Source organism: Lytechinus pictus, chromosome 1 (genome assembly GCF_037042905.1).
Source record: "Lytechinus pictus isolate F3 Inbred chromosome 1, Lp3.0, whole genome shotgun sequence".
Lineage (NCBI taxonomy): Eukaryota > Metazoa > Echinodermata > Echinoidea > Temnopleuroida > Toxopneustidae > Lytechinus > Lytechinus pictus.
In genome coordinates, this window is record NC_087245.1 from 378,244 (window position 1) to 403,399 (window position 25,156).

General features: G+C 33.8%; 1 protein-coding gene across 1 annotated transcript; it reads left to right on the plus strand.

Moving 5' to 3' along the window:
• Positions 1-479: 479 nt before the first annotated feature.
• Positions 480-24,922, plus strand: LOC129255390 (adenylate cyclase type 3-like). The gene is made up of 16 exons (XM_064100946.1): positions 480-589; positions 1,027-1,154; positions 2,765-2,923; positions 4,295-4,439; positions 5,101-5,208; positions 5,546-5,676; positions 6,294-6,455; positions 7,338-7,542; positions 7,903-8,007; positions 9,605-9,756; positions 10,637-10,721; positions 11,339-11,497; positions 15,754-15,900; positions 16,191-16,413; positions 18,923-19,047; positions 20,553-24,922. The coding sequence occupies exons 1-16, from the start codon at positions 512-514 to the stop codon at positions 20,724-20,726; spliced, it is 2,286 nt and encodes a 761-aa protein (XP_063957016.1). The 5' UTR covers positions 480-511; the 3' UTR covers positions 20,727-24,922.
• Positions 24,923-25,156: the final 234 nt, after the last annotated feature.

Sequence of the window (25,156 nt, forward strand, 5' to 3'; positions counted from 1 at the left end):
TGTGAATAGTGACCAGCCGAATATTAGATTTAGATTTAAACTTTTTTTATTCAAAATAAATCTAGAAGATTTGAATTGTAATCTGGCCCCTAATCACACTCCTGTCAGAGGGAGACGAGGAACCGGTCATTTTGGATTGGGCTTTGAGACTATAGCTCCTTCCGGTGTGAACAGAGTATATATTTAGACATTTTCATTAGGAGCTATAACGCACTCTCAAAAAGATGTAAATCCCACTCCATAACGACTGGTCTTACGTCTCACTCTAAGAGGAATGTGATTAGGGATCAGGTTAGCTCTTTTGCATTTAGAGTGTAGTACTAACATAATATTCTTGAACAAATAGCTTTTAATTGGATTTTTAAAACTAATTCAAGTCATTTTGTGGTTACTCATCTAATAAAAAAGTACATCCCATATAATTATGTGGAGGCATGTTCATGATTTTCTTCCTGTTTTCTTTCTACTCTGCTGCAGTATTCTATTTGCTGATATTGTTGGTTTCACTGCTATGTCGTCCAAGATGACTGCTCAAGAGTTAGTCAAGACGCTTAATGCTCTTTTTGCCAACTTTGATAAACTTGCCGAGGTGAGTAAATTAATTATGTTATGGTAAATAAAACATGATATGCAGTCTAAGTTGAATCAAGTGTGAATTGGAGTAAAATGATTTCCACCAGTGTTGTGTGAACATTATGTTTACCGAATTGTTTTTTCCCCTTGTTTTATAGCACTATATTCATGGACTTATGTATATTTTTTTATATCTGCCAAATCTATATATTAATGAAATTTTGTCCCAATAGGCTAGTTTATCGAATTCAACATGTAGTAAAACCATCAATCGAAATAAATAGCAATGCTTCTCAAAGACTAAACAAGAATTTTAAAAGAAAAGTTCACACTATATATTTATGCCTGTCAAATGGAAATTGACTATAGATAACCAGATCATTCAGCGTTATTTTAGATAACCAACATAATAACTGTTGATGAAAGATAAACCCTTTGATTTGCCCTTCTTAGAAGAACAACCAGCTGCGTATCAAAATTCTTGGTGATTGCTACTATTGTATCTGTGGAGTACCTGAACAGAGAGTAGATCATGCTGTATGCAGTGTCCAGATGGGTCTAGACATGGTGGTTGCTATCGCGTAAGTCATATAAATTATTTTCTTTACTGGGGTGTGTACTTTGGTAGTGATGGTGGTTGCAGAAAATTTGAAAACTAGTATTCTTGAGGAAATAACCCAAGAAAATATGACCATGGGAATTAGATAACTAACCCAAAACACTAATGCACTTTTTTCTAATTTGATAAATGATTAATTACTGGTTTCTATCTAATTTGTATTCTTTCTTGTTTTTATATGAAAACCAAGTTTTTTTTTTGTTTCTCTTTATATTACAATGAAGATTGTTACGATACTGCAACAAATAACAATGAAAATTTAGTTTAAATTTGATTTCCTTTCTTTGATTACAGGAAATATATCAATCAACAAAACAAAAAACAAAACATCTTACATGTCTTGAAGAGTTAGATGTGCAATCCAAGGTTATGATAGTCCAAATAAAATCCAAGTCAGTTGGCGAAGATTCCTTTAATCAAAGTTCACAATGATGGCGATGATGAAATTGATGTTGAAGCACGATGAATAACAAGAGTCACTGTAACGAGTTGAAATGTCCGTGAAGATGATGTTGATGATGATTAACAGTCAATTTCAGCAATCTATGGGTTGAAAAGCATTCATTAAAACAGGTTGATGATCTCGATGAGAACTGAGAATTTCTCTCTCAAAATAACTGCAAACAGTTCATTGATGGCGTGCAAATAATTCCACAGAAGATAAATGTTGTATTCCAGGTGGAAATAAATTATGCTCTTGACATAAAGTCTGGTGTGAAACTCTTGAGTTCTGATATGTGATGATCTCCTTGAAGAAACTGCCAGCTTATACAAATTTCCACTGTTCTGGAAGCTCTAGTATTGTCTTTAAAAAGAACATTCTGCCAATTTCTGGAGCAGTCTAATTTTAGAACATTCTTGAATGACCTCAGTGAAATTAACAACATAGCTAATCCTATTGTTCATTTCCACTACCACTAGGAATCTCTATTGTATGCAGTCTAAGAATATTCCAGAATGTCTCAGTAAAGCTTTGTTAGGCATGCTATTTAATGAGATTTGTTATTTCTGAATAACAATCATTATATGCTATGAATATCCTTAAAAAGAAAATAACCAAATAAATGAATGTAATTGCTCTTTCAATTCTTATATATAACAAGATTAATTCATTTGGAAGTTTCATTGTAATTACATGTTTACATATATTTTTTTATTTCATGTTATTATATGTAAGCACCAGCCAATGTGGAGAACCTCTTGAAAGAATTTTTAAAGTCTTTTAGGTGATCTTCAGGCATTTGCTGGTGCTCAATTTTATAATGTTTATATTGAATGTGTCATGTTTGTTATTATCTTGCCTGGAAATAAAATAAATAAATACATTATCATTTTGTACTTCTTGTTATGAACAAAATATTGGCAATTGCCAGTGAAGTTCTAATAAATTCAATTTAATTCAATTCATTATATCTCTGAGAGCACTCATCAAAAATATATGAGTGCCTTGAGTGGGCAAACAAAATTCGAAGTTACAACCCACATAACTTTCTAGGTGATCATAAGTAAATTTATATGGATTGAAAATGATGTATAATTATATTTTGATATTTTTTTTATGGAATTGGACAGGGCTGTTCGAAAGAGTACCCAATCAGGTGTTGACATGCGAGTAGGTATCCATACTGGAGCTGTGCTAGCTGGGGTAATGGGACAGAAACGATGGCAGTTTGATGTGTGGAGTACAGATGTTGTTTTAGCTAACAACATGGAATCTGGTGGAGTACCAGGGTGAGTAACTGTGAGAGAGATTGCATTATGGATTCATCCAGAGGGGAGGTAGCAAAGATTTCTCTTAGAAGATGGGTGTGTTATATGAGGGTGAATTTATGTAAGAGTTAAATAATGAGGGAGTAAGGATGCATTGGGTGTGTGTTATTTTTAACATCTGGGTGTGTGCATACTGCCGGGTGTGTATGTGTGTTAATATATAAGGTGTAGATAGAATAAATGAGGGTGTGTATGAAGAGGCATCTGTAAGGTGGATGTGTTAGGAATGTTTGCACTCACGTTGGTATGGTTTTTTTTTTGGGGGGGGGGACAACAAGAGTTTGAAGGGCTGAATTGTAATATTTGGGGGAGTTGTCATTAAACAGAAAGTAATGTGACAAAACTTTTTTTGTTGTGTTGAAATCTTCTTGCATTAAAAATAACGTTTTTAATTTAAAGATGACATTGTGTATTAGACTGAATTTCACAACAACTAGTGCTTAGAAACAACTGATTATATCAAATATAGTGTTCCCCTTTTCCTTCATTTTTGTATCATGAAAATATTTTTTTCATTATTGCCATCATTATGAGTCTCCATGATGACATGTTGCTTGAAGCTGAATTTTGATAAATACTGCAAAATGTTAAAGTTGGTACACTCTTCACTGTGTGATAATATGCTAAACATTGTGCTATTCTAAGTTTGTATTTGAGTGAGTGTTTGAATTGTGATTGTGTGCGTGTATGTGCATGCACTTATGTAGTTCAATCTCTATTAGGATTATTTGTTTTTAGGGCCATACCAAATAAGCACTTAGCTTTTCTTTTGGTCCTTACCATATTTCATAATAATTTTCTGATTATCTAATGATATAATGTTTGTGTATGTTATATATGGTTTTACTCTGTGTATATGATTATGGCAAAATTAGAATCAATCTTGACTCTTCAATCTTCAATTTTAATTGTACAATATTTTCTCAATGATTTTCTGTGTTGGCTTGAATGCCTCTAGACAACAGTATCAATTTTTTCTTTTGGAGCCCTAGCCCGTTGAAAGTCATTTACTCCTCTCTTCTTTTCTTTCGTTTTGCTTTCAATTCTATTATTCAGATTGTGTTTTTATATTTCTATTACATGATTTGTGTATGTTTATGGCCGAATGAATGTCAATAATTATTGTAATAATAATAATAATAATTGTGATACTAATGATAATAATGATAATAGTGATAATAATAATAATGAAGATGATGCTGATGATAGTAATAATAATTATTAGGTTTTTATTGTTTAATTGAATGTACATATTTTGTATTGTTTTTATCATGAGAAATCAAATCAATCAATAAAAATTTGTTCAAATTCATTTTGTGTTTTATTTCCTAGTCGTGTTCACATATCACAAAGCACATATGATTGCCTAAATGGAGAATTTGATGTAGAACCTGGTGAAGGGGATACAAGGAGTGATAGCATCAAACAAGCAGGAATCAAAACATATTTGATCAAAATCAATAAGAACCAAAATAAGGTAAGAATTACTTTAATATCTCCTTTAACCCACAACTCCTTTTCAAAATCATAGGCTGCCCGACATTGTTAGAAGAAAAAAACATTATCAAATCACCAAATGAGTTAGTACTGAATATTATTTCACACATTAATTTGTAGGACCTTATGTCTTTGAATTGATGAAGTGGTAGAGACATTCGCAGTTGTTAACATATAAGGAACTAATCCTTAATTGGTAAGTGTAAAAATGCAAAGATATATCCAGAAAACAAAAGTGAATTAGCGCTGCCCCTGTGCTACATTATTTCCCTTTTAATGGTAAGTCATTACTGAATTGAAATCGTGTAATTTGATCTTTTATGTTCTTATTGTTTGCCTCTAACGGATACACCAGGCTAAAGATGAAATAATCTTAAAATACAGTTGATTAAACAATCAGAACACTTAAATTTCGTCAAATTCAGATGTTAAGAGTAAAACATTCCTTAAAAATGAATATTAAAAAGCTTTATGCAAACATGGTATCCTAATAATTTAGTTCCGTCCTTGAAAAATAATTTTATACTAAAAGGGAAATGAAATAAAAATTTGGAAATGAAACATACTTGCAAATATCACACCTTACTGCAAACTTAAATATGTTTAGTTTGACAAGCGAATTGAATAATTTTCTCCTTCAGCCTATGACTATGGCAGGCCTGGAACTGAATGGTCACATGGAAGATGACATGGATGCACCTGCCTTAGAAAGTGTTCCTGAAAACTACGATAAAATCAAGAAAGACGAGGTATGAAATACTACAAAGATATATTGATTGACAACCTTTAAAATGAAATGTCACCTTTTGTCAAAGATGAGGTATGAAATACTACAAAGATATATTGATTGACAACCTTTGAAATGAAATGTCACCTTTTGTCAACGATTCTGCAAACAGGAGTAAACAGTATATACAAATTATGTTTTAAATGCATGTCATTAGTGTATTTTAACATAGCACATTGGTGAGGTATATGTCATCGAATTGTAAGATTATGATTATGACAAAAGTACAAATAATCAGAACATATTTCCTAACCAATTGTATAAAGTAAATATTAATTTGTTTCCTCCCTCTTGTTAAGATGGAAAAGGAACATCAGTTCAAAGAAAAAGGTAAAACAGTTTCCTTTGAACCAGAAGTAGAAGAGCGAGAGGAACAAAAGGATGAAAATCAAAAATTAGATGAAGCCATTGCAGAGAGAGAAACTAACACGTAAGTATTTGAATGATTGGTATTTATGTTAACCCCCCCCCCCTCCCCTTCATCACTCTGATCACTGTCTGATCTCAAGTGTTTGTTTGTTTGTTTTTGTAAAATTTATAAATATGGAAATATATTTTTTCCCAAAATTTTCTTGTTAATAATTATATTCAGATTATACACCTTGAATGTAATAAATGATTCATAAAAATATATCAAAGCTATATTGATGTATTTAGATATCTTTTTATATTGTATTAGGATGTTTCTGTTTATCTGTTTATGGTAACTCCTGTAGGAACTCGGCAGGACAGCATTTTGCTGGTAAACGTCAAGCTGGTATATAACAAATTACCCAGGAAACATTTTTACGTCTAGGTTAATCAGTCATAATGGCTGACCTTATAGACGACAGATATTACTCTCGGGCCTTTTGATCAAAGTGGAGACAATGGCAGAGTTGAGATTCGGACTCACAACCTTGTGATTGTGAGTCCAATACTCTAACCACTGGACCACACGACCCGTATGTTGTGATTGCAGTGATGAGCATACTAAATTTAATAACCAAATTTTTACTAGATCAAAGTCTAGATGATTCAAGTGTTAATGTGTATATTTGTTTTAAGGAAACTTGGAGAGAAAACATATTTCCTGCTACTGAGGTTCAAGGATAAAGCAATGGAATCCCGTTTTCAACAAGGAAAAGATCGGATGAGTGCTGCTGGTATATCTAGCGCCCTCATTGTCACATTATTTGTATTCTTAGTTCAACTTCTTATGTTGCCAAGGTGAGTATCTTGATAAGTATAAATACTCTTTCTATAATCAACATTTTTAAGTAAATGACTTATAATTCGAGGGAAGTTAACTAAAAGCACTTAGCTTTAACATTTCCTTAGAATTGGCATATTTCATACCTATTTTTATAAATACTTTTTTAGTATCATGGTTATGCTTTGGCCAAATTACATTGATTCTTTGTCCTTACCATTGTTACATTATCACAGTTGGTTTTGAGAAAAAGTGTGAAAGAAAAAAGGTTATCTATTACCCACTCCTTAAGTCATTACAAGTTGGTGTGTTTGGAAAAATACCAAAATTAGGGAAATACAAGACAGAAATGACAAGTCTTTTGTTTTAAAAAATGGAGAAAAAATACCTGTGAATTCATTGTCAGGTGCTTTTTTTCTTCACACTTTTATAAACTAGGACAATTTTTTTTCACGCATGAATCATTAAAATAAGGATTCTATGAATAGATTTTGTATTACATGACTTATGGAACAGCTAAGCACATGTGATGTCACAAGATCAAAACTTTGATAATTCATAACTCTGTTATTAATTGTTTGATTTTCATTAAATCTTCATTAAAATGTTTTCCTTCTAATTATGCCTTTAATAAAACCAATATGATGATATATTTAATATGTTCAATGGTCGTGAGTGACTTTGAAATTGACTTTAAAAAGTTTGCAGAAAATGTTTGAGATATGTTGTTCTAAATATGATGTGTGTTATATTTAATTAAAGACTAGCAAATGTTAGAAGTATTGTAAATTATCAATATCCTGATTTTATTCTCATAAGAGAATTATCAAGGGAACAAAATAATATTTGATGTTGAAGCAGACTGCTTCAATTTACATCCTTATTTTCTCACATTTCAGAACTGCAATAAGCATCTCAACTTTCTTTGTGTGTTTCATCATTCTATCCATCATTACCTATGTTTCTCTTGCACCGAGCTTCAAGAAGAAATACCCATCTGTTCTCATCAATTTGGCAACGTTTGTAGAGCGCACACCATGGGCAAGGATTACATGTGCTACCTTTATCATCAGCCTAGTTTCTGCTACTGATATTACAGATGTTGTAAGTTGATTTGGTTCAAGTCAAATGTTTGTTGTTTATAATGAATTCAGATGTGAAAAGATTAAATAATTTTATTGTATTCAATGTTAAAACCTGAAAGGTTGGTGCCCGATTTATTCATCTTTATAAGTATTAAAGAAATGAAAATTATAGAAAGAACATAAGTTTGAGTCTGTATTCTTATTTCAATAATAATTTTTAAGGTTATTTCATTCTTTTTTTTAAAACATGCAAATGAACCATTACCCAACCACACTTCTTATTTCAAATGGCTAATTACTGTTAACATGTTGAATTCACACTATCTGAATATTGCTTTTACATTACATTCCATAATTATTTTTTTTCCTATTTCTGCAGTTGACATGCGTTGATGAGTCAACTGAAAACATCACTAATCTGAACCCTACAGATCGACGTTGTCTCAATCCACACTACTTCAATTACATGCTTCTACTTGTCATGGTAGGTATTTCTTTACAGGAAGCCTCTTGCAGGAGATTTGCCTATAATGGAGTTCCTTATAAAAGCACATTTAGGCTGGGTTCACATAGAAGTATACTATTCGGGTATACGGTGCACGTTTTCGAGGGCACGCGAATAGCTTGAATCGAACAATAGGATTTCCTAATACCGGGTCACATGAGAGGGCACTATACGAAAATGCCGTATAGCTGCGTATAGTATAGTATAGTGGGAATCGTACTTGTTCGATTTTCGTGCGGCGTATACAGACGTGGCAGGTGGTGTTCTGAATTTCCCTATAATATTTACTGTGTGCGTTGGTTAAATGAGGCAAGTTCAAATTAAATGATTTCTTGGTACTCTTTTTATTGGAATTTCTTAGCACATGCCGTCATATTTAAGTTATCCAGCACTTCAGAGTTTATCTCATGCACATGCTGTATGATTTATGTGGGCTCTGCATTTTTCGTTCTGTCTTTTTTGACCTTGAAATGACTGAAGATACAAGGTCAAAAAGGTCCGCAGCGAAGGCTACTTGACCTATGTTGTTGTGTATCGCTGAGTCATGTTTAATTAATTACTTAATTATTCTTATAATAAGTTGATAATAATGTGGAAATAGATTTCATTCAAGAAAATATTGTTTATAAAATGATTTATTTATTATTTCACTTTTGCTATGATTTCACAAAGCTGGGATGGGGGAGTAGAATCAAGCTCCCCCCCTAAAAATGACGTCATCAAAGCAAAAATAGGAATTATTGATAAAATCAATCAGGCTGATACAGGTTTGAAATCTTAAAATATATATTTGGAAACATAGCTACAGTATTTCCAATAACATTCCTCAACCCCCCCCCCCTCCCCCAAAATAAAATTTTAGTTTTTAGTGTGTAAAATCATATGGCTCAAATAAGCCCATCTCGACGGACTGGCTGAACTAACCCCATTAAAAAAAATCATTAAAAGTTGTATTAAATAGAAGTTTAATAATTTGCAGAGGTGACTTCTCTGCTTGAAGTTAGTCCAAAACAAGCTTTTTTTCTAATCTTAGTAAGTTATGTAGAAAAAATATGATTTCTTTTCTTTTTTTTCAGAAATTAACTTCATATGTACCTCCTCAGCCTCGGCCAGTAGGAGAAGAGCCAAATCTTCTTCGTCTGAAGTATCCATTTTGAATATTAAAGTAGGACACGCGTGCTACCTTTATGTGACCCGCCATGCCCGTATAGCATATAGCGAATAACGAATAGCGAATAGAGAATACCGTATACTTCTATGTGAACCCAGCCTTAGAGAAGCAAGGCAATTAAGGTCTGCATCGATATCAGAGTATTTTTTGGAATGTTTGAGGATGAACATATATAACATCCATGGTGTAGATGTTCCATTAGGAATATGATGTATGTATCATTGGAATAGGTTCTCAGAGGGGTTTTAATCATGTTATGGAATGAAGTACTTGCAATTAATTGATGATAAATATGAACTCTTTGGATTCAACTTGATGATAATTCTATGGTACACAATGATGCAGTTTCAGGGAAACTTAACTGTTTGTTTAAATTTGTATCTCTTTATGTGTCTGTTTTTGTAGGCTGTAATAACTACCATGTTCCAGATCACTCATATTGTCAAGTTTCTTCTAACCATCATCATCACAACATTCTATTGCATCCTAATGAACGTCATCAAACCAGATCTCTATAATCGTATTGATGCTTTCCTGATGAATACTGTGTTAGACAGGTATACAAAGAGTCATGGAATAATGGTGTATTCAGTTTATTAGATGATGGATGATGATTATGAAGGTGATGAAATGAAGAGTGATTATGTAAATGGTGATAATTTTGATGTGTTTGTGCATTTAATAATGGTGATCAGTGCTCTAGAGGTATGATGGTGATTACATTGAATGTACAGCAATGGTAATGATATATTTAAATCAGGTTTGATGACTTTAATCACTGAATCATGATGATATTGATAGCATTGGTAAGTGAGATGAGTATGTTGATGATAACGATAATGGTAGTGATGATGATGATGACATAGATGGCAGTGAAGATGATGAAAGGATGGCGGTAGTGATGATGAAGACGATAATGATGGTAATGATGATCATGATGGTGATAATGATGATGGTAATGATGATGATGATGATGACAAGGTTGATGGTAGTGATAATGATGATTGGGATGATGATGAAGAAGATGATGAAGATGGTTATGGTATTGATGATGATTGTGATGGTAGTGATGATGAAGACGATAATGATGGTAATGATGATCATGATGGTGATAATGATGATGATGATGATGACAAGGTTGATGGTAGTGATAATGATGATTGGGATGATGATGATGATGGTTATGGTATTGATGATGATTGTGATGGTAGTGATGATGATGATAATGATGGTAGTGATGATGATGATGGTGATGAATAGAAAGGTATGAAGTAATTAAATCATGCTTGTTTTCAAAGCATCAATGAATATGACAAAGGCAGCATTTGTAAATAATCATGTTTGTGAGTGATCCTTATATCATCATGCTTGAAGTGATACAAACTCTTTATTCTATTATTGACATTGTCACAAGTTTCTCTGTTTTAATGTCTCCAGCAACCACAATGAAGTACCAAGTCGGATAGCAAACACTGTCCAGCTCGTAGTAGTTGCAGCTGCTTTGATATATTTCAATTCTCATGTAAGTTATGAATGTTTGGAACAATCAATTCCTTGTTATTTCCCACTGAGGATTGAAGATATATAGAAAGATATTATAATGTGATCAAAATTCAATTTAATTCTTCAGCCTTTATTATGTTCTGGTACCCATTATTACTGAACTTCTGAAAACCATAATTTGTTTTGGAAAAGAGTTAGCGCCATTTACAGTGTTCTTGTAGATTTTATTTTTCATTTTGAATTGAAAGAACCCAAACTATTTCCATTATTTAATTCAATTGAGGATTTAGATAATAGAACTCCATATTTGACTGAAAATATTGGAAAAGGGTAAACAATTAATGATTATTTTTATTTAACTTTTCTAACCATCAATGGTCACAATGAAATAGTAACCAATCAGATTACCTCTATGATGTTATGAATAATAGACTATTGATGACAATATAGTTAGACACACTCTTTCATAATGATATTTGATTTTTAACAACAAACTTGTTTCTTTGAAATCTGTTTGTTGCCTCACTGCCCCAAGAAAGATGAGAGCCACTTTTTTTAAGATCCTCTTTTTGCATTTTATTTTCACAAGTGGCCATATTGTGCAATGATTTGTTTGTTTACTTTTCATATGTGCAGCTTGAGGTGACATCAAGACTTCTTTTTTACTGGAAGACTGAAGCAAAAGAACAGAAAGAGGAGGTGGGAAGGATGCGAGTTAAGAATGAAAACCTGGTCCTTAACATCATGCCTGAACATGTGGCAAAACATTTCTTAGGCAGTAAGAAAAGTGATGAGGTAAGGAAACATAATATGATACCTTGTTTTTGTATTGTCAATATATTTTACCAAACAAATTTGTTTTCCAGATTTAGTCATGCTAGAATGACAGCACAAGAGGTTAAAAACATACATACTGAAGAGGAGGTTTATAATTTAGAATGTTGATAGCAGTAACAATGAGGAATGTTGGGTTGGCTAAATGAAAATAAATTAAGATAAGAATATGAAAGAGATGTATGGACATTCAAAGTCAAGAAACTGGTCAATGACAAAGAGGAACATATTCTTTCATGAGCTTGGATGACTTTCTTAAAAGTGTGGTGAACTAGAAGAGGAATGCTGACATGATGAGTCATGGCCCTTGGAAACAGGGGTGCTGTGTGTATTATTCTCCGTAGGCAGCACCACCTGGAATACTGGTAGGTCTTAAGAAATTAAGAAATGTAAGCAAAATGACCTATATTTTGAAGTGAAAACCCTTTTTTGTCAAATTTTTATCAGCATCCCCAGGCAAAAAAAAATAAATCCCAGGGCCTTGTGAGAAGTCTGTAAACATCAGGTTCTCTATTAACTCCTCTCCTTTCAAATTTCTCTCCATCTCTTCATCATCTTTTTCCTTTTTTTCTTTGGTTTGGTTTTTAAGATGAGGGGGTTCATCAAATATGGTAACAGGAACTTAAATTTATGTCACCAATTTATAAATCAAATAATACCCATCATAATACATTTGTAAATATATTTATACAAGGAACATATTCTGAGAGTTCAAAGACCCTCAGCTACTGCCTCTGAAATGTTAGAACAATGGAGATGTACAGTTAGTAGGTTTATGTTAAGACTATGTACCTTATGAGGTAATCCATTAAAGCCCTTGTTGGTTTTGCTAGTTTTTCCATTCTTACGATGGCAGCAGTTGGATATAGATCATGGTTATTTTCTTGAATCTATGGGTTATATCTGGACAGGATGTTCTGTGGAATGGTAGTAAGGAGTAGTTATTAGGTTGATAGCTAGAGATCATGGGTAATAAGGAGAAGTTGGTGAGTTGATAGCTAAAGATCATGAGGAGGAGTAGTTATTAAGTTGATAGCTAAAGACCATGGGTAGTAAGGAGCAGTTAGTGAGTTGATAGCCAAAGACCATGGGTTGTAAGGAGTAGTTAGTGAGTTGATAGCTAAAGACCATGGTTAGTAAGGAGTAGTTAATGAGTTGATAGCTAAAGACCATGGGTAGTAAAGAGTAGTTAGTGAGTTGATAGCTAAAGATCATGGGTAGTAAAGAGTAGTTAATGAGTTGATAGCTAAAGACCATGGGTAATAAGGAGTAGTTAGTGAGTTGATAGCTAAAGACCATGGGTAGTAAAGAGTAGTTAGTCAGTTGATAGCTAAAGACCATGAGTAGTAAAGAGTAGTTAGTGAGTTGATAGCTAAAGACCATGGGTAGTAAGGAGTAGTTATTAAGTTGATAGCCAAAGACCATGGTTAGTAAGGAGTAGTTAATGAGTTGATAGCTAAAGACAATTGGTAGTAAAGAGTAGTTATTGAGTTGATAGCTAAAGATCATGGGTAGTAAAGAGTAGTTAATGAGTTGATAGCTAAAGACCATGGGTAATAAGGAGTAGTTAGTGAGTTGATAGCTAAAGACCATGGGTTGTAAGGAGTAGTTAGTGAGTTGATAGCTAAAGACCATGGGTAGAAAGGAGTAGTTAGTTAGTTGATAGCTAAAGACCATGGGTAATAAGGAGTAGTTAGTGAGTTGATAGCTAAAGATCATGGGTAGTAAAGAGTAGTTAATGAGTTGATAGCTAAAGACCATGGGTAGTAAAGAGTAGTTAGTGAGTTGATAGCTAAAGATCATGGGTAGTAAAGAGTAGTTAATGAGTTGATAGCTAAAGACCATGGGTAATAAGGAGTAGTTAGTCAGTTGATAGCTAAAGACCATGGGTAGTAAAGAGTAGTTAGTCAGTTGATAGCTAAAGACCATGAGTAGTAAAGAGTAGTTAGTGAGTTGATAGCTAAAGACCATGGGTAGTAAGGAGTAGTTATTAAGTTGATAGCCAAAGACCATGGTTAGTAAGGAGTAGTTAATGAGTTGATAGCTAAAGACAATTGGTAGTAAAGAGTAGTTATTGAGTTGATAGCTAAAGATCATGGGTAGTAAAGAGTAGTTAGTGAGTTGATAGCTAAAGACCATGGGTAATAAGGAGTAGTTAGTGAGTTGATAGCTAAAGACCATGGGTTGTAAGGAGTAGTTAGTGAGTTGATAGCTAAAGACCATGGGTAGAAAGGAGTAGTTAGTTAGTTGATAGCTAAAGACCATGGGTAATAAGGAGTAGTTAGTGAGTTGATAGCTAAAGATCATGGGTAGTAAAGAGTAGTTAATGAGTTGATAGCTAAAGACCATGGGTAGTAAAGAGTAGTTAGTGAGTTGATAGCTAAAGATCATGGGTAGTAAAGAGTAGTTAATGAGTTGATAGCTAAAGACCATGGGTAATAAGGAGTAGTTAGTCAGTTGATAGCTAAAGACCATGGGTAGTAAAGAGTAGTTAGTCAGTTGATAGCTAAAGACCATGAGTAGTAAAGAGTAGTTAGTGAGTTGATAGCTAAAGACCATGGGTAGTAAGGAGTAGTTATTAAGTTGATAGCCAAAGACCATGGTTAGTAAGGAGTAGTTAATGAGTTGATAGCTAAAGACAATTGGTAGTAAAGAGTAGTTATTGAGTTGATAGCTAAAGATCATGGGTAGTAAAGAGTAGTTAATGAGTTGATAGCTAAAGACCATGGGTAATAAGGAGTAGTTAGTGAGTTGATAGCTAAAGACCATGGGTTGTAAGGAGTAGTTAGTGAGTTGATAGCTAAAGACCATGGGTAGAAAGGAGTAGTTAGTGAGTTGATAGCTAAAGACCATGGGTAATAAGGAGTAGTTAGTGAGTTGATAGCTAAAGATCATGGGTAGTAAAGAGTAGTTAATGAGTTGATAGCTAAAGACCATGGGTAATAAGGAGTAGTTAGTGAGTTGATAGCTAAAGACCATGGGTTGTAAAGAGTACTAGTAGTTAATGAGTTGATGGCTAAAGACCATGGGTAATAAGGAGTATTTAGTGAGTTGATAGCTAAAGACCATGGGTTGTAAGGAGTAGTTAGTGAGTTGATAGCTAAAGACCATGGGTAGTAAAGAGTAGTTAGTGAGTTGATAGCTAAAGATCATGGGTAGTAAAGAGTAGTTAATGAGTTGATAGCTAAAGACCATGGGTTGTAAGGAGTAGTTAATGAGTTGATAGCTAAAGACCATGGGTTGTAAGGAGTAGTTAGTGAGTTGATAGCTAAAGACCATGGGTTGTAAGGAGTAGTTAATGAGTTGATAGCTAAAGACCATGGGTAGTAAGGAGAAGTTAGTGAGTTGATTGCTAAAGACCATGGGTAGAAAGGAGTAGTTAGTGAGTTGATAGCTAAAGACCATGGGTAATAAGGAGTAGTTAGTGAGTTGATAGCTAAAGATCATGGGTAGTAAAGAGTAGTTAATGAGTTGATAGCTAAAGACCATGGGTAGTAAAGAGTAGTTAGTGAGTTGGTAGCTAAAGATCATGGGTAGTAAAGAGTAGTTAATGAGTTGATAGCTAAAGACCATGGGTAATAAGGAGTAGTTAGTCAGTTGATAGCTAAAGACCATGGGTAGTAAAGAGTAGTTAGTCAGTTGATAGCTAAAGACCATGAGTAGTAAAGAGTAGTTAGTGAGTTGATAGCTAAAGACCATTGGTAGTAAGGAGTAGTTATTAAGTTGATAGCCAAAGACCATGGTTAGTAAGGAGTAGTTAATGAGTTGATAGCTAAAGACAATTGGTAGTAAAGAGTAGTTATTGAGTTGATAGCTAAAGATCATGGGTAGTAAAGAGTAGTTAATGAGTTGATAGCTAAAGACCATGGGTAATAAGGAGTAGTTAGTGAGTTGATAGCTAAAGACCATGGGTTGTAAGGAGTAGTTAGTGAGTTGATAGCTTAAGACCATGGTTAATAAGGAGTAGTTAGTGAGTTGATGGTGAAAGACCATGGTATGCAACATCAAACCCGAGTTTCTTTATAACTTTCCATAGCAATGATGGGATGTAATCCAGAGTCATCTAATTAAATGATGAATGATAAAAGGAAAATTATTGTGATCTGTATTGGCTGTGTTAGAAGAGATGATAAGTTCCTTGAATGCTCATGTGCTCAAAGAAAAATGAAGGTCAATTCAAGTAAACTATTTTCTTATTGTTTCTTCTCTGTTTTCAGGAGCTGTATGCTCAGAGCTATACTGAGTCTGGTGTTATGTTTGCATCCATGCCAAACTTTTCTGACTTCTACTCTGAAGATGCAATCAACAACCAAGGCACTGAATGTCTGCGATTCCTCAATGAAATCATTAGTGATTTTGATGATGTAAGAAATTTGATATTATTTAGCTATTCTTATTACTTATCACTTAAAAATAATACCTGTTCCTGGCATTATATGGCACTGATCCAAAAGTATTACATTCTTTCTATTGAGAATCTGAAAATGCATATTATTAGAATGCCAATTGTTATTGTAAACTGTCTATAATGTTAATGAAATAAAGGCCTTCCAAGAAAGTGTTATAACTCCATGCACCTCCAAACACATACATGTACCTGTTATAAATGCAGTATACAATGTTACATTTTTATGTACTTTTTATATTCCATCAGCTTCTTAATGAGCCACGTTTTAAGTCAATTCTTAAGATCAAGACAATCAACAGTACTTACATGGCTGCATCAGGAATGTTTCCTAACCCAGAGGAGATTCATTACCGAGATGATATGGAGAGATGGCAACATCTTGCTGATTTAGTAGATCTGGCCTTCTCAATGAGGAATACATTGGACACCATTAATGCACAGAGTTTCAATAATTTCATGCTCAAAATAGGTGAGAAAATAATCCCTTGACAATGTATGTCCAATTCTCCTAAACTTTGTACAAGAGCTATGAAGTTGATCCAGTATATAGGAAATGGGTCAATCGATCATTGAAAAAGTGAATCTTTCTTATCAGTCATGAACCTTCTTGTTGTAAGAACTTAATATTTTCTCTAAAGATATGGCGATTTTAAAAGCATGCGTAACACAGAATGGTTACTCAAGGCTTTTGATTGATCTAAATAAACATAGAATATTTTTAAAATGCAAATAAAAATATCAATAATGATTACTTCGTATAAAGTACTTTTTCAAAAGTAACAAAGTGCTACAAAGCAAAGCACACAAGACTTCATCAAAATGGGATGACAAATTATTTAAGTTCATTATTTTTAGTTAAACAGGCATGTCATCATAATGCTGTGAGCGAGTTGTTTTCTCCCCAGCTTTTCTATTTTTGTTTATTTAAACTTACAAATTTCCTTCACCGAGATGATAACAATATAGATTGACTACTGATTTGATAATAATAATAATTATAATAATATAGGTATATTTATCAAGGGAAGCCACTTCAGTTCTGAAAACTGTTCTTTGAGCGGGCCTTGCTATTATTATTGTGTAAGATCATCATTGAAGCTGCAACTTATTTTGTTGAATGTATGCCTCAAAAATACAATTTAATTATTTAATATTATAAAACAAGAAAGAAGAAAGATTTGTGTGCAAAATTCTGGTTGCTACTATGGTAACAGCGATATATCCGATTTAGGACGACTTTCCAAAGCCACATTTGGTTCCTCCCAGAGCTCGAGAGGCTGCCCGGGGGGCCCACTTCCATTGAAGAGTGGGTACCAGGCGCGACCATGCGTAAAAAGAGAAAGAGTGGGCAAGTATGTTAGTATAGGCCTATGTAAGGGTGTCAAAAACTATGTTTAAAATACTGAAAAGGAGGATATGTTTTCAATACTTGAAGGGTTTCACAAGCTAAATATTTGTTAAGAGATGCATTTTCATTATCTGGAAAAGCCTTGCTTCCCTTGCTTAGTGTGCTTTTCGAAACCGCATGGTCGTGCCTGGTATCCACTCATCAATGGAAGTGGTCCCCCCGGGAATTCAAATCTAATCCCCCATTTCTGGGGAAAGTAAAACATAATGCCCATTACATTGTGTGCTAGAGGCATATCGTTTGTGTAGGAGTAAACAAAAGAAAAAACCCGCAAATTTGGCTGGTACGTGTTCAGACGTATACATGCTGTGTACATAATCAACGCATGCGAAATGGTTTCAGCTGGTGAGGTGATTTGACCCATGGAATCAATTGCCAGAGATCCACCAATAATCCACATTAAATGCAATATCGATTCGATGGACTGTAATGATCTATATCAAAGCCTTAATTCAGTAACTTTTTCCTCACTCAATATGTACTCGATTTGTTTGAAAAACCACTTTCTTATCCATGTCATAATATCATAATGTAGGTCCTGCATTTCGAATATCTCCGGCCATCAGTCATAATGTACATGCATGTATGGTGCGGGTGTCGCGGGAAAGAATTTTGCACACGAAAAGCAGATCTGTAGGGCCTGTAACCCCCCTGTAACACAAAGCTTAGCATTGATTGTAGAGCAGTTTTCTACAATTGATTCTATTGACTATAATGTACAATCAATCTTAAAAATCAAGTGTATGATTAAGCATTAACTTTTGTTTTAGGGGACCCTAATATTAGCGTCCGTGAGGATTGCGAAAGGTGGCTAATATGAATTCAACCAAATTCATTAACTTCAGGTTTTCATAGTTTTCAATAATCCAGTCCTATACTTTTTTCAGTCCTCATTATTCTTATACCAAAACTAACACCCTGCATTATGATTTTATGTTTCAAAGTAACTTCTGGTTCTTCAATATATACTAATTTCCCTCAATTCTTCTTCCAGGCTGATTACGCTATACACTCCAGGCTTATAGTAGCTAGCTACCATAGCTTGTAATTGTTTTTTCATATGATAAAGCTGCTTGATGGATTTCTCATTGTGCCAACTTTTGAAGATTAGGCAAAATCATCATGGTACTTAGCATCATTATTCTTGTATAGAAAGAAGCCAAGCAATTAAGTTCCAAATACTCCCCCCCCCCCCATAGATTTGTCAATTAAAAGTGCGAAGTGCTGCATTGATAAATTTGTCAACTTTCATCCAACTATCATTTTGTATATTTTGTTAGTTTTATTCTTTAATTCAAATCATCATTTTTGACCTGGAGGTGTTTTACCCCTTTGAACCCTATCCTGTCATGCTTTATGATGAACATTGGCTTTCTGGAGAACACATTAGTGATGCTGTTTTCTCCATACATATAGATCTTTGTTAGAAATTCATATCATCAGGATTTGATCAGGGTTTGTTGTCTATCAGTATGACAAAAGAAAGGTTAAAGCATTTTGAAGATTGCATAGACATGGTCCTATATACTAGAGTTTGTTTGGTAATGAGTTTGTCTTTGTCTCAATACAGGTATAAACCATGGTCCTATCTTGGCAGGAGTAATTGGAGCTACCAAACCTCACTATGATATCTGGGGTAACACTGTCAATGTAGCCAGTCGAATGGAGAGTACTGGCCAACCAGGAAAGATACAGGTAACATTGCTTTATAAAATGAAATTTTTTATATTAAAATTTAAATAAACTGTTGACAATTATATAATGAAATAATGCATAATCATTATTTTATATTGTCTCTTTGGATCAAATCTGCTGTCAATTCTAATAAGACAATTTAAGGACGTTCCACAGTTAAAATGAAATCCATGTCATTTTCACCAGATTTTGCACAGATATACATGTACTTTAGCACCTAGATATTCCATATGTTAAAAAATTAACGTGGGTTCATGTGCTTGAGTTTTTGATATCGAGCTTGGAGTTCACCCATTTGAAAGGTCTTGAGAAATATGCAATGAAAATAATTTTGCATTTTTAGACCCCACAAGATAACGTTGAGTTTATACCTCTATTACTCGATCAAAATCCATCTAAATTTCGAAAATGTTACATTATAGTTCAGAATTATATACTTTAGATAAAGATTCCACTGATATTGCTTTCCGTTTTGCTCTATAAAGAGAAGCAGGCAAGCAGCACCTTCAGTTTTGAAAAATAAGGTATGAAAGACGATAAAAACATATTTAAAAAATTTGAAATTCAAGAATTCAAATTTAAGTTCAAATTTAAGTTCAAATTTAAGAAGTACAATAAATGCTGCACTTTATTCCAAACCCATGTCAATTTCACCAAATTTTTCAGGGTTGTAGAGAAAGGTATACTAAAGAGGTAAGAACATTAAAAATTGGGGATTCATGTGTTTTTTTTCAAACTATCAGTCATATTCATTATACTTTGCAGCAATGCAGAGTAAAGTATTCTGAAGAGGTAGAGGTGTTCAAAAATTTGGTTCATAGATTAGTTTCAGCTAATAGCTTTGTAAAATAACACATCAAGGTCTGCTGTTAGAGGGCTGATTCGACGGGAAAAATCAGCCGATACCTGTAGCCGATTACTCACCTGTTTACTTATTGTGGCGTCAATGTGCAGTGCTTAAAATATGCGCAGATAGGGATGCACACAAGCATAACTGCGGAACGTCCTTAATAGACTTTAATATGCAGCTAAGTGATCATAAATATGTCTTGCAATGGAAATATGTAGAATAAGTTATAACTATAATTACATGAAAAGTATGATTTTTTTATTGTGACGTTTAATGTTATTGTGATATAAAATGTGATGTTATTTTCAATTTTTATTGTACATGTAAATTGTCATGCAATTCACTTGAGGCTGTGATCAAATGTATCATTTAAATATTTTGGAAAAATATAATAAAATTGTTAGTGAAAAGACACCAATAGATTTAATTTGTGCACTTTGATATTGGATAAACGATGATTTTGTTTTTTTCTTTGTATGATGGGGTTGTGCTTTTTTTAGAGTGGATCTACAATGATTTTTTATTCTTTGTATGACCACTTTTTTTTTTTAAGATAAGATCTACAATTATTTTTTTTTGGGGGGTATGACCAGGTTGTGGGTTGCTTTTAGATTAGATCTACAGTTATATTTTTTTGTATATTTTGTATGATCAGGTTGTGGAATCTTGCATGAACATCCTCAAGAGATACGGCTTCAAATTTGAAAAGCGTGGATTGGTAAAGGTCAAAGGTAAAGGTGAATTAATGACATATTACTTGACAGGGAAAGAAGAAACGGCCAAGAATGATATGGACAATTCTATTCCAAACATGGTAGTCGTCTCTTAAAAGAAACAGCTAGGGATGATATGGACAATTCTATTCCAAGCACGGTAGTCGTCTCTTAAAAGAAACAGCTAGGAATGATATGGACATTTATATTCCAAACATGGTAGTCGGCTCTTAAAAGAAACAGCTAGGAATGATATGGACATTTCTATTCCAAACATGGTAGTCGGCTCTTAAAAGAAACAGCAAGGAATGATATCGACAATTCTATTCCAAAGAAAGTTGTCGGCTCTTAGAAGAAGCAGCTAGGAATGGTATTGACAAATCTCCACCTTTCAAGTGCTTCATGAGGATCAATGAACAAACTGATATTGGTTAATTCTATTTTGTTAAGAGGCATATTGTATAGTTAAAAGTATGTTGATGAATTAAAAGAGCCTTATTGAAAGTCAGACAGTACATCATGGTATACATATGGAAAATGCTACCTAACTTGTAAATGTAAAAATTGCTGTACAATGTTCATAGAAACTATATATTTATTACAAGTGAATATTCCAGTATGATATATTTATAAACATTCCATGTTTTTCTTACGTAAACCCTCAGAGAATAAACATTGCACATAAATTTGATTTAGTTGTTTTTGTTTAATGTTGTTGCATGGTGGATCCACGTTTTTCTCTAAGTAAAAAATAAGTGTTCATGAAAATATAAACTTTTGTGTGTGCCTGTATATCTTTAAAAGAAAGAATAATCAATAGTTATCAATATGGCTTCACTGTCAATATTATATATTATGTTGTTCAAACTATTTCATTCTTCCCAAATTTTTTCCAGTGTAATTAGGCTTGAATAGAAGGAATGGAATACACTGCTGCTGAAGAGAGTATATTTTTCCTTGCTTTTGTTTTCTCTTCCTAATAAATGAGTGTGGCTACATTAAGTCTTTCAGTAGTTATATATGGCAGCATATAGACATGTAGTATGATGTACTATCACATAGTTGACTAGCTGCCTTTCCCACCATTTGAATAGAGATGTGTTTATACATGTATCCTATCATGGGTGTATCTCAACAATACCATGTATGGAAATGATAGTGAAGGAGTTTAATAGAGTAGTGTGAATGGGTTTTTCCAGAAGCACCAGAAGGTCTGGAATGACAGCTCTAATGAATTATGTCACATTCTTCATGGAATGAGTACACATAATACTGTAATGAATCTGAATTACAAACTCAAACAAGGTTGTTTCATATGCGTCTTGGTTATATCTTTTCCACCCCTTTGAAATGCAAGATTTTATCTTCTGGGTAAACACAGCGAAAATTACACCACCCTTGATTCTTTCTCATTCTTAATATGCAAATGAGTATTTCATGCAGAATTACATGTATGTACATTGGTAATGCCATACTATGCATAACTATACATGTATGTTATAAGTATGTAAATATTTTGGAATAGAATATATATGAAAATTGGATGACGCAATGCAGGCATTTTGTAAATATTTAAGACTTTATTGTACAGGTTTAATTTACAACTTAATTATGTGCACAACATGTAGCGGGCATTTGTGGTGACATTTGAATGATCACTAAACACAATTTTTTCATGTATTTGTCAATATTTTGAGGGCTGGAGCTCATGCTGAAACCAGTTAAAGGACAATCAGTCCATTAATTGTTTATATTGATACCAGTGTTCTGCTTCTTGTTACCAGTCTCAAGGACAGCTATGTGATCTTGTTTTGCCGTGATAGGTCCTTAGATGGACGGGCCCAGGACAAGGCTACAAAATATTTTTTAAATGAAAAAATAATAATTCAAAAAGAAATTACCTTTTAAAGGAAACTCATTTTTTAATGTGTTTTGTGATCATTGAGCCTGACCTTGGTGTGGGATAGTCATGCCTTGGCCTTGGACCCTTGACTTCAGGCAGTCATGCCTTGGCCTTGGACCCTTGACTTCAGGCAGTCATGCCTTGAGCACTTGACTTCAGGCAGTCATGCCTTGAGCCCTTGACTTCAGGCAGTCATGCCTTGAGCCCTTGACTTCAGGCAGTCATGCCTTGAACCCTTGACTTCAGGCAGTCATGCCTTGAGCCCTTGACTTCAGGCAGTCATGCCTTGAGCCCTTTACTTCAGGCAGTCATGCCTTGAACCCTTGACTTCAGGCAGTCATGCCTTGAACCCTTGACTTCAGGCAGTCATGCCTTGAACCCTTGACTTCAGGCAGTCATGCCTTGAGCACTTGACTTCAGGCAGTCATGCCTTGAACCCTTGACTTCAGGCAGTCATGCCTTGAGCACTTGACTTCAGGCAGTCATGCCTTGAACCCTTGATTTTGGCAGTCATGCCTTGGAATCTTGACTTCAGGCAGTCATGCCTTGGACTCTGACTTCAGGCAGTCATGCCTTGGACCCTTGACTTCAGGCAGTCATGCCTTGAACCCTTGACTTCAGGCAGTCATGCCTTGAGCACTTGACTTCAGGCAGTCATGCCTTGAACCCTTGATTTTGGCAGTCATGCCTTGGAATCTTGACTTCAGGCAGTCATGCCTTGGACTCTGACTTCAGGCAGTCATGCCTTGGACCCTTGACTTCAGGCCTTAATAAGACCATTGACTTCAGGTAATGAGGCCTTGGCTTTCCAGCCTTCCTCTCAACCTGGGTGCATACATCTGTCATACACATGTAGAAAATTATACACTCACTGTATATACATATTCAAAACATTTATCCATTATATATTACAATTCTAATGTAAAAACATAGTTAATTTGTTATATCTGAACAAACTTTTAATACAGAATATATGTGTATATATCTAATTGATATTATACCACTGCTTCAGATGGAAATATAGAAAATTGTCAGATTGATTTTTGTTTAATTCTTCTAATCATCCATTAAAAGGAAATTAGATATACAGTTCATTTTAAAAAGGGGGATGAATCGTGTTCAACTGCATCAAACCATATTCTTAGTTATTTTCATGCTTTAAAATGCTACCGAAGTCTTTTAAACATTGTACAAATGTAAATTCATAATCAAATAGCAATCATGAATACAAAGAAATGAAGCTAAAATGATGTGCTGATGTAAGTAAACTGTATGATCTGATATTGTCCTTAATGTGTCAGATAGATGTCATCTTTTATTCCCCTTTAGTTTTTAAACTGTGCATATAGCAGATAGCATCAATGGGATGAGTGAACTTCTTAATGTGAGAAGAAACTTATTATAGTAGGTAATCTCTGTAATCGAACAAACTAATGCAATAAGCACTGTTAATTTATTTTAGCTGCATAGGCCTTTAGTTGTTGAGCTAAATCTCTTCATTTGCTGTGTGAATAGAAGTGCCTTATAGAATCAATACATCCATGATCACTGTAAGATGATTGTTTCCACATACCTGAACCCATATTGTCATCAACACATAATTATATATGGCTGGAAAGAGTATCCCAATTAATTTGATATCATATTTATGTGGTATGTGTTAATGCTCGGATGATCTGTAGGTATTCTTTGCAGTGATGTAAAGTGATGTACTTGCGCCAAAGTAAGGCATGACTGCAATATGGTATCAAATTATGTGGAAAAGGGTTCTCTTTCAGGCCATATATAATAATTATGTATTCAATTCTTCCCTAAATTGGGGATTTGTGACAAGTCATTTTTTTTTACTCACATAGTATAACCTTAGGGTTCAGTCTAACCTTCAATTTCCTCTATGCTATATTGTCCTCAAAACAGCAGGAATAAAAAACTAACTAGTTTTCAGGAGTAATCTAAAATCTTTAATTTGATACTCAGAGAAAGTGGTAAAAATGAACATGATTGCTTACTTAGAATTTCAATGGTAAAAGTAATGAATTTAGATGAGAAGTTTTGATTCTTCAGAAATTTTCAATAGATAGTACACAGATCTTAATAATTTAGGGGATTAGGGTGGGAATGTAATGTAATGCTAAGTCTATCTGTTTTTAACTATGCTTCATAATACTCTATAACTTGTTGTGATAGTAAGTTACTGAAGAAAGTATACAAATTTTATTTGAAGTCTTGACTTTGTTAGAATTCAGATGAATATTAGTTTGGCCAGCTTGGGTCATAATTAGATGTGCAATTCTGTATACAAACAATAATTGACTGCGCATGTGCAATATATCTCTGTACACTGATTTCTGTATCAATAAAAAGATAACTTTCTTTACTTTCGATAATAAAATTCATGGTTGCATCTTATTTTCAGGTTTGTGTTTTGATTTACATGTATCGTTAACAATGGTAAAGGTTGGATCACATGCATAAGTAGCAATTGCTTTTGCTTGATTCTGTATGCGTAAAATTGAGTGAGCAAATGCTTTGGGTAAGCTCAAGCAAACTGTCTGCTATCATTCGCTTGATGATAAACCTATTGCTAAAAAGGTACTATGCAGAAAGCTAACCTTTGCTTTATTATGCAGTTAAGCTTTGTTT

Bases quoted from the DNA above. Each gene is read 5' to 3' on its own strand.
- LOC129255390 (XM_064100946.1), top strand. From the start codon at position 512: ATGTCGTCCAAGATGACTGCTCAAGAGTTAGTCAAGACGCTTAATGCT. The intron at 10,722-11,338 runs GTAAGTTATGAA...TCATATGTGCAG, and splicing joins TGATATATTTCAATTCTCAT to CTTGAGGTGACATCAAGACT. The intron at 16,414-18,922 runs GTGAGAAAATAA...GTCTCAATACAG, and splicing joins TAATTTCATGCTCAAAATAG to GTATAAACCATGGTCCTATC.